The following is a 10,064-nucleotide window of genomic DNA, read 5'->3' as shown; positions in this document are numbered from 1 at the left end:
AAATTATGTTCATTTTCAAATGAATTAAAATAAAAAATGTATCATATATATGAATCAAATAAATAGTAGTAATACTTTCTTCATTTTAACTTATTTGTCTTAAATACTAGTATTAGACAATTAAAGAATAATTTCATTGATCATAACTTTAATTTTTAAATTATTAATTACTATAATTTATATTATTTTTTAAATAAAATTTCTAAATGTGTAAAATTTCGAATCAAGTCAAATACAATAAGAAATAAGAAAAGAGTATCGCAGCCTATTGCTGACTACGCAAATCTTGGACAATAAATGACGTTGATATTTTTTTGTTTAATATATTTTCTTTTTTTAAAATTATCCTCTCTGCAGTACTTATATATACGAGTATGATGATTCGACTAACCAACTAAAATAAAAACATATATTTTTGAGAAATTAAACTTAGTAAGGTTAATTTTATAGATGGAGAGGTCGGAAAGAATAGAAGATGGATTTACAACCACCGATCCTTTGCTTTCTACCGGTGGAGATACTCCGGCGCCGGCCACACTCGCCGTCGTATTCAGCACCATTGTTGCCGTCTCCGGCTCCTTTGTTTTTGGTTCTGCTGTAAGTGCATTTTTTGCTTTGGGGTTTAATTTGGATTAAAGCCATTTAAGTGGAAGAAAGTGGATTATTATCGAATTTGCTTTAGTATCAATTTTTAATTGCAAGTGTCATGGCTGCTAAAAGAAACACACTTAAAATGATTGATGGAGGTTTAATTGAATAATAGAAAGACCAAAATGGAATTAACATCTCTCTGTTTTTTCTCCTTTTGGAAATTTCAATTTAAGTTTTATACATAAGTTTGTGCGAAAAATATTTTTAGAATTTGTGATTTAGACTATAAAAGTGCGGCTTGCTCAAAAGGTTGAACAACTCTACTATCAATTGATAGATTGATAGGTTGATGATTTAAATTACGTTGAAGAATAACAGAGAACATGACTAATCTTTCCCTCATGTGGGAAAAAGAAAAAAAGTTTATTAAGATTTAAGAATACAATAAAGAAGTTAAAAGTAAATAAGTTTAGGAAATATTTTTAAAATTATATTTTTAACAAATTAAAAAGTTAACCAGGAAGTAACACACTTGAGTGTAATAAAATTTATCAAATGTAACACTGTCTTGGATGGAAGGGTCCACTCTCCACTGGTTCTACATATAAATTGGCTCTACTTATTGTCGTCCCGTGGCGTCGTAGATACCTTCTTTTTTTTTTGTTTTTGTACCCCTAGATTTTCTTATGGTATAATTATGAACCCCTGAAGTTTTTGACTATCACACCATGCCCGTGAAGTTTTAAATATGCAAGATGCTACCTTGATTAAGATTTTATAATTGTCTGTTTTTTGTTTGTTCATATGCAGGTGGGATTTTCTTCACCCGCTCAGAATGGGATAATACAGGATCTCGGCCTCTCTGTGGCAGAGGTCAGTTCTAATATTATCCAAAAAGAAAATTATACATATATCATATAATATATGAGCTTACGAGACTATTTTTTGCTTGCGAGACTATATATCATATAATATACGAGCTTTCAAAAATTATACCCATAAATTATACATATACCACACAATGAAACTATATATGGTCTTGTCAAATTCATTATTCACTGTGATATGAATGCTTCTTGACTGAAAGCAAGTTGTATGTACTCCTTTACAATACCAGTACTCTGTATTTGGTTCAATATGGACGATTGGAGCGATGATAGGTGCTGTAATGAGTGGGAAACTAGCAGATCTTTTCGCCCGGAGAGGTGTAAGTTTTCAATTTGTTGGCTAAACATCTTCGCTAAGTTTAGTATACATTCAAATTATTCATGTCTAATCATGCAGGCAATGGGCTTCTCTCAGCTGTTTTGTCTTTGGGGATGGCTTGCAATAATTTTTGGCAAGGTATATATTCATCTTAACCTTCGTTTCCACCTTTATGATATCGCTGTTTCGCCTGGATCAATTTTATTTTATATTGTTTTGTCATCATCAACAGAATGCTTTGTGGCTTGACATTGGGAGGTTGTTAATGGGATATGGAGTTGGCATTATTTCTTATGTGGTAAATATTTGCAGTGAACGTTTATTGAACAGGTTTAATCTATTTTACATTATAAATGACTCTGCTGTTGTTTTCCACACATAGGTACCTGTATATATAGCGGAAATAACACCTAAGAATCTCCGAGGCGCATTCACAACTGCTAATCAGGTAATCCAACAATTCTGGTTTTCATTTTTCATGTTATGCTGTCAGCTGATCGTCTTTGTATGCTTTTGATGCTTCAGCTAATGATATGCTGTGGAGCATCACTAATGTATGTAGTTGGAGTAATCATCAACTGGCGCCTATTGGCTGTGATTGGTAAATTTCTTTTCTTTCCTTTTCCCTTTGAAAACCTCTTACTTTGGAAATGTTTATTGATCTAAAGCAAAAAATATAATTCCAGGAGCTATTCCCTGTATAATACAGATTTTGGGCCTGTTTTTCATACCAGAGTCTCCGAGATGGCTGGTAAGATTGTACAACTTGATCAAAGTATTTTCAAGACTAGGTTCTGCTGTATTCAGATTAATAAAAATTTCATTTCATTTACAAGAAACTGAAATTGAAGCCTGTTGGCGATGTTTTCGTTGCCAGGCTAAGGCTGACCAGTGGAAAGAGTGTGAAGCTTCTCTTCAGCGCCTTAGGGGGAAGGACGCCAATATATCAGATGAAGCTGCTGAAATAAAAGTAAATTCCTGACTTTCCATGAGTGAAAGCGTTTTTATTATCTCTTTTATTTTGATTTCCATTACGATATTTGTATGACTGGAATGGTAAATAATGCTTAATATGTATCATTCTCTTGACTTGCAGGAGTACACAGAAACACTTCAGAGACTTTCTGAGGCTAAGATAATTGATTTGTTCCACAAGAAATATGCACATTCTCTTATAGTAAGACAACCTTTCGTTTTCTCTTACTGAACAACTCATCTTTTATCCTCTGTGATTAATAATAGTAGTGTTATGCTTGTCTATCAATTCGTCCAGGTTGGGGTGGGATTAATGGTATTGCAACAATTTGGAGGGGTCAATGCTATTGCATACTATGCAAGTTCTATTTTTGAGTCAGCTGGTATGTAATTTTCGTATACATTTGGTGTTCCATTAGTTGCTTGTTAATAAAAGATAAAAATGAAATCTTATTATATGAATCGCAAAATATATCAGGTTTCTCTGGTAGGATTGGTTCAATTGCAATGGTAGTTGTACAGGTAAATAATCTTGACGCACTAAATCAATTGAGTTTGCTCCATCAGATTTTGAGTGTTTTTGTGATCTGCAGATTCCGATGCAAGTTTTAGGAGTACTATTGATGGATAAAGCAGGAAGGCGTCCACTACTTATGGTAAACATTAATTACTAGAAATCCTTTTCATTGATGTTAATTTTTTTCCTAGTAAAGAATAAATGTTATGATGGTTTTCTTCAGGTGTCTGCTGCAGGGACATGCTTGGGCTGTTTACTTGTAGGATCGTCATTCTTTCTACAGGTCTTATATTTGAAATCCATATCTTACAAGTGTTTTGTGTCCGATTCATCTTCTGATGAAATGTAGTTCTTCACAGGATCTTCAACTTTGGAAGTCTAGCCCCTTTTTGGCACTTGTTGGTATACTGGTAATGCGATTTCATCCTTTCATGCAATATTTACCCTGGATGATTCTTTATGTAACACTATTTGCATCTGCCAGAAAATTACTCTGCTACTTTCGATTATCTTCACTATTCCAAAATCATTCAATTCACTATGCCTCTATTGCAAAGTAGTTGAGGTTGACTACGAAATATACTGGTATACAATTTTCGTTCTTTTATGCGATCATGGTGGATCCTTCGTTACGTAACATCATTACATCTGCTGGGAAATAAGTCAACTTCACCTCAATCCTAACATGTTCTGGCCAGCTATATGAACCTCTATGTCCACTCTGCATTATCCAGGCTCATTTCATTTGAATACAGAATGATTAGTTCTTGACATTTTTTGCTTATATAGTGATAGACAAGTCTCTAACTAGACAAAACCGTAATTCCATTGGGTTCTGCTCTTGGCTAATTATTGATTCCGGGGAGATTATAGGTCTTTTGTGACAACTCTCCATTTAGTTTTAGTTCTGGGTCTTCGATATTTAAGTAGTAAAGTGATTCTCAAAGTCTACTTTGATCTACAGAGGAAATTAATTCCAAAAGATTGATGTTTGTGAATCAAATATGTTTGGTAACTGCTGCCAGGTCTTTACTGGATCTTTCTCACTAGGCATGGGAGGCATACCGTGGGTTATTATGTCTGAGGTTTGTAGCTCTCAAATTTACCTAATTAATTATGAATGCTACAAAAATCAACACTTACTTAAGCTTACTGTTCGTATCTCAGATATTCCCCATAAATGTCAAAGGTTTAGCTGGAAGCCTAGTGACAGTAGTCAACTGGTTCGGTTCTTGGATCGTCTCATATTCATTCAATTTTCTTATGCTATGGAGCTCTGAAGGTACTGCCTTGTCCATCAATATCCATTAGCACCAACTCCCTCAAAAGAAATAGCAAGACACAAAATTGCATAATTTTATTGCTGAAAGTGTTATCTTTATTGGTGTGTCAGGAACATTCTTCATATTTTCAGCAGTTTGTGGATTGACTGTTATGTTTGTGGCAAAGCTGGTTCCAGAGACCAAAGGGCGTACCTTGGAAGAAATACAATCCTCCATGAATTCCTTTACATGACCAATGAATTCCATGTCCTAGGTGATTCAAACACTACTAGAAAACCTGGTATTAGCTATGGAATATTCAAAATATCAAGAAGTGAATGAGAAAGAAGTCAGAGACAATTTACCTTTTATTATTTTTACTCCAAATCAATGGATCTATGATCCTTTGCAATTAGACCCTACCTATTAAGACACTTGCTCATTCCAGCAGAAAAATGACAACACAGAAGAGAAAATGTAAAATAAAGAAGCTCAATAGAAAATTTAAAGAAAAACGTTAATCTTTTTATGGAGAGAATATTTGTTTGTCCTATCTAGATCTGAAAGCATAAAACATGATAAACCATCCAAAAGCAAGTGATATTTTATGTAGTATTCTTTCAAACAGTGTACCAGCTTCTAACTGTCTCCTTTTTTCCCCCTAATTATAGTAATGTCCGATTCAACTTGTGCATATCTCAAAAAAATTATAAAATTTTTATCACAACAATAGGTATCAGAGCTGCAAGGGCATGATTAAGTGGTTAGCAAGTGAGACACCTATAGAGGAGGCCTGAGATTGAATTCAACCTCCGTCAAAAAATAAAAATAAAAATATTAAAATTAAATTAAATTCTAAGAAAATAAAAAAATTATGTTCATTTTCAAATAAATTAAAAAAAAATGCATCAAGTAAATGAATAAAATAAACCATAGAAGTCTATTTCAATTTGTGTGTCTTAAAGTACTAGTATTAGACAGTCACATGATCAAGCCTATATATATATATATATATATATATATATATATATATATATAATTAGGGAATTCACCGCGCATTTGCGTGGTTATTTAAAATAAAATTTGTATTAAAACCGCACCTTTTCACATGATTAGTATAAATATATTAGGCATAATACATAAATATGATCCTTAACTTGACTTTAGCTGGCAACTATGACCTCTAACTTTACTAATGCACAAGTAGGTATTTTAATTATCCAAAACTTGAACAAATAGACACATTCGTCCTACATAGCATCCTACATGACGATTTTGTGTCCTACTTGGTGTCCTACGTGTATTGTGCCACATAGGACATGTGTGTCTATTTGTTCAATTTTATACAAGTTTAAGTGCCTATTTGTGCGCACTTAAAGTTGGATGGCATAAATGTGAAATGAGACCAAGTTAAAGGATTTATGTATTATGCCAATATATTACTTTTCCATCAATATCGCTTTTTGTCAATTTTCAAAAATATCAAAAGTGGATCTTTCTCAACTTAGATATTCAGAAAAAAATTTAAATTATCGTTTTTCTTATAATATATACGTAATCATAACAAAGTATGATGACGCATTTCACGAAAGGAGGTTTGTTCTGTTTAAAACTCAAACAAATCAAAATACTAAAATTTTAAATATAATAATTGATATATAATCATGGTCAATAACTTGTACGAAGGTCAACTTACATAGAAACATAAATGATCCATAATTTACATACAGTGCTATCTTTGTTGCACTTACAGCCACAGACCATAGAGAACAATTTTTGTTTGCAACATTTGTTTTAAAAAAAATTCTACTGAGTTCCAAAGTAACGTAAAAAAAACGTAGCAAAAATGTTCCAAAGCAAAGTACAATATTATTCGATGATTGTTTCTCAATCTCCAATGGACTTGCAACCCAAATTAACAAACAACAACGCAAAAACAAAACATATTAACAATAAATTCCAAACTTTAGAACAATAAGCAACATTTATAAAGCTGTAGTTTTTTTTCCCTTCATCTTTCATAGATCACCAAAATGGGATTGTACAAATAGCAAACAACATTACTGTAAAAAAAATTAAATCCTTGTGACAGTCTTCCGAGAATATTACTCAGGAAAATGCTAATGGGTGGCCACAAAAACAATAATTCTAAATAAGAAGAGAAAAGACTGTCACGTGAGGAACTCGCAAGAAAATAGTTAAAATAGCTTCCTAAACAATAAACATATAGCTACTCGAATCATCTTAAGAAGGAAAGAATGTGTTATATCATCATACAATTATAGTCAAGTATACACTATTTTTGAGATTATCTTTCCATAGCCTTGTCTTCAGTTGAATAAGAATCCTTAAGAGTGAAAAAAACATGAAATCTTAGTATCTGAATCATAAAATATATCAGGTTTCTCTGGTAGGATTGGTTCAATTGCAATGGTAGTTGTACAGGTAAATAATCTTGACGCGCTAAATCAACTATGAGTTTGCTCCATCAGATTTTGAGTGTTTTGGTGATCTGCAGATCCCAATGCAAGTTTTAGGAGTTCTCTTGATGGATAAATCAGGAAGGCGTCCACTACTTATGGTAAATATTTATTACTAGAAATCCTTTACATTGAGGTTTGATTTTTTTTTTCATATAACGATTAAATGTTATTATGGTTTTCTTAAGGTATCTGCTGCAGGGACATGCTTGGGCTGTTTCCTTGTAGGATCATCATTCTTACTACAGGTTTTACATTTGAAATCCATATCTTAAAAGCGTTTTATGTCCGACTTGTCTTCTGATAAAATGTAGTTCTTCACAGGATCATCAACTTTTGAAGTCTAGCCCCTTTTTAGCACTTCTTGGTATACTGGTAATGCAATTTCATCCTTTCATGCGTTAACCCTGGATGATTCTTTAAGAAACACTATTTGCATCTGCCAGAAAATGACTCTGCTACTTCCGGTTATCTTCGTTATTCCAAATCATTCAATCAAGGAAGTAATCTTTGTTATTCCAAATCATTCAATCAACTATGCCTCTATTGCAAAGTAGTTGAGGTTGGCTATGAAATATACTGGTATGCAATTTTCATTCTTTTATGCGAACACGCTGGATCCTTCTTTACGTAACATCATTACATCTGCTGGGAAATAAGTCTAACTTTACCTCAATCCTAACATGTTCTAGCCAGTTAATATGAACCTCTATGTCCAGGCTTAATACTGAACGATTAGTTCCTTAAATTTTTTGCTTACATAGTGATAGACAAGTCTCTAACTAGACTAAACTCTAGTTCCAACTAGATGGTGTCGTTTATATGGATACAGCTGAAAATATGAAGAATTGATTCCAAGAAATGATAGCTCTTTTGTGACAACACTCCATTTAATTTTAGTTCTACGTCTTTGAGATTTAAGTAGTAAAGTGCTTCCCAAAGTCTACTTTGATCCATTGAGGAAGTTAATTAACAGAGTATTGATGTTCTGAATCAAATATGTTTGGTAACTGGTGCCAGTCTTTACTGGATCTTTCTCATTAGGCATGGGAGGTATACCATGGCTAATTATGTCTGAGGTTTGTAGCTCTCAAATGTACCTAATTAATTATGAATGCTGCTACTACAAAAATCAACACTAACTTAAGCTTACTGTTTGCATCTCAGATAAAAGGGCAGCCCGGTGCACTAAAGCTCCCGCTATACGCAGGGTTCAGGGAAGGGCCCGACCACAAGGGTCTATTGTACGCAGCCTTACCATGCATCTCAGATATTCCCCATAAATATCCAAGGTTTAGCTGGAAGGCTAGTGACAGTAGTCAACTGGTTCGGTTCTTGGATCGTCTCATATTCATTCAATTTTCTTATGCTATGGAGCTCTGAAGGTACTGCCTTGTCCATCAATATCCATTAGCACCAACTCCCTCAAAAGAAATAGCAAGGCACAAAGTTGCATAATTTTATTTCTGAAAGTGTTATCTTTATTGGTGTGTCAGGAACATTCTTCATATTTTCAGCAGTTTGTGGATTGACTGTTATGTTTGTGGCAAAGCTGGTTCCAGAGACCAAAGGGCGTACCTTGGAAGAAATACAATCTTCCATGGGCACAGTTTTTTGATAATTAGATTAAGTCCCTTGATAATGCTGCAGAATTTTCATGAATTCTGTGTCCCAGCTAGTAGATCAAAAGTCTTGGTATATTTCTCTCTATCTTGGGAATTTGTTCACAAGTACTATTAGTGTTAATGGAAGTAGTGATTGAAATTCATTAGTTTTGAGCACAAGCTACACTAATAAATTCAAGTTTATGTTGGTATTTCATAAAATTGAATAATGTAGATATTGATGTAGACGGTTGAAAATAGTAAACTTAAATGTTGAAGTGTCTAGATTCATATGTTTTCTTAGTTATCCTGCATTATTATTTTTTTAGTTTTATCTAGGTGACTTTGGTAATACAAATGTGGTTAGATTCAAGCGTGTGTGTGAACGTTGTCAATAGGTGTGAGTTTAGAAGACACTATTAGCACCGATAAGTCCCCCTTTGTAAGGATTTTATGTAAGAGTAGAGTATTTCTAATGATATGGTTGATTTTAATGTTTGTATCCGAGAGAAATTACCTAATTAGATAAATATTCTTCTCATATTTATTAAATTTCACCCTATTTTAAAATAACTAGATAACTTGATACATCAATGCATATTTAATATTGGATATACATATACATCAAATTGTGAAACGCAAATATAGGGACGAGGGCCGAAGAGAGGCGAGAGAGAACAAAAGAGGCGAGATACATTTGCTAGTGTATCTAGAGGCAAATACACTATATCTGGAGAAAAATACAGTGTATCTAAAGGCAACTTGGACAAAATACATATTATTGAAACTATTGATGCATTGAGTAATTAGCACCTATACCACTGTGCTTTGTTAAAATTGTTCTATTTTATTTCCATCTTCTTTGTGCCATGTGATATTATCAAGGGTCTGCCTAAGTTTTTCAACAAGTAGTATTGGAGTATGTCGATTCGAAAGAAAGTACAAGCAACTTTCTTCATTAATCAATTACACAAAAAATACATTTCAATCAAGATAGAATAGTTAAAGTTTCACTGACTAAATAATTAATTTTGTACTAATACTATTTTATATTTTTGCCAGTATATATATTATAATAATAATAATATGTGTATAACTATATCCTTCAGTAGTATCAAATATCAAAAACATTTAAAATATATATCAAATACCACAAAACCTATTTGTATCGCTCAAAATTGACAATTAATCATACAAATTTTTATCAAGAAATTTTATCTATTGGGTTAAACTCATTTAAATCGCAGTATAATTCAATTTTAGTGGCTATCGTACCATGTCCATCCCTAAAACTCTATTAGCACCTAGCTATAAGTGTCCTTTGTATGGACACTGTGTAAGAGTAGAGTATGTCTAATGATATGATTAAGCTTAATGTTTATTTATCTCTCTCTTTTGTCCTCGTTGTGCCTATATCGCTACAGTGACA

General features: G+C 32.9%; 1 protein-coding gene across 2 annotated transcripts; it reads left to right on the top strand.

Moving 5' to 3' along the window:
* The first annotated feature begins 358 nt into the window (after nt 1-358).
* LOC129886242 (sugar transporter ERD6-like 5) lies at nt 359-8,664 on the top strand. 2 transcript variants are annotated; one of them, XM_055960838.1, is made up of 18 exons: nt 359-597; nt 1,402-1,464; nt 1,709-1,798; nt 1,876-1,935; nt 2,030-2,095; nt 2,180-2,245; nt 2,323-2,398; nt 2,484-2,548; nt 2,675-2,767; nt 2,894-2,974; nt 3,071-3,155; nt 3,251-3,294; nt 3,366-3,428; nt 3,513-3,572; nt 3,649-3,699; nt 4,315-4,374; nt 4,457-4,571; nt 8,528-8,664. In XM_055960838.1, the coding sequence occupies exons 1-18, from the start codon at nt 451-453 to the stop codon at nt 8,647-8,649; spliced, it is 1,407 nt and encodes a 468-aa protein (XP_055816813.1). In that variant the 5' UTR covers nt 359-450; the 3' UTR covers nt 8,650-8,664. The 2 variants fall into 2 exon arrangements, with proteins under 2 accessions (XP_055816813.1, XP_055816812.1); XM_055960837.1 differs by lacking the exon at nt 8,528-8,664 and adding an exon at nt 4,683-4,900 and having other exon boundaries at nt 365-597.
* The last annotated feature ends 1,400 nt before the right edge of the window (nt 8,665-10,064 follow it).

The sequence above is a fragment of the Solanum dulcamara genome, chromosome 4 (assembly GCF_947179165.1).
Source record: "Solanum dulcamara chromosome 4, daSolDulc1.2, whole genome shotgun sequence".
Classification (NCBI taxonomy): Eukaryota; Viridiplantae; Streptophyta; class Magnoliopsida; order Solanales; family Solanaceae; genus Solanum; species Solanum dulcamara.
The sequence above is the reverse complement of the archived record's forward strand: the minus strand, read 5'-3'. Positions and strand labels throughout refer to the sequence as shown.

Excerpts from the sequence above, each read along its gene's own strand:
- LOC129886242 (XM_055960838.1), top strand. The coding sequence starts at position 451 with ATGGAGAGGTCGGAAAGAATAGAAGATGGATTTACAACCACCGATCCT. Across the intron at positions 3,429-3,512 it reads GAAGGCGTCCACTACTTATG|GTGTCTGCTGCAGGGACATG; the intron begins GTAAACATTAAT and ends GGTTTTCTTCAG. Across the intron at positions 3,573-3,648 it reads GATCGTCATTCTTTCTACAG|GATCTTCAACTTTGGAAGTC; the intron begins GTCTTATATTTG and ends AGTTCTTCACAG.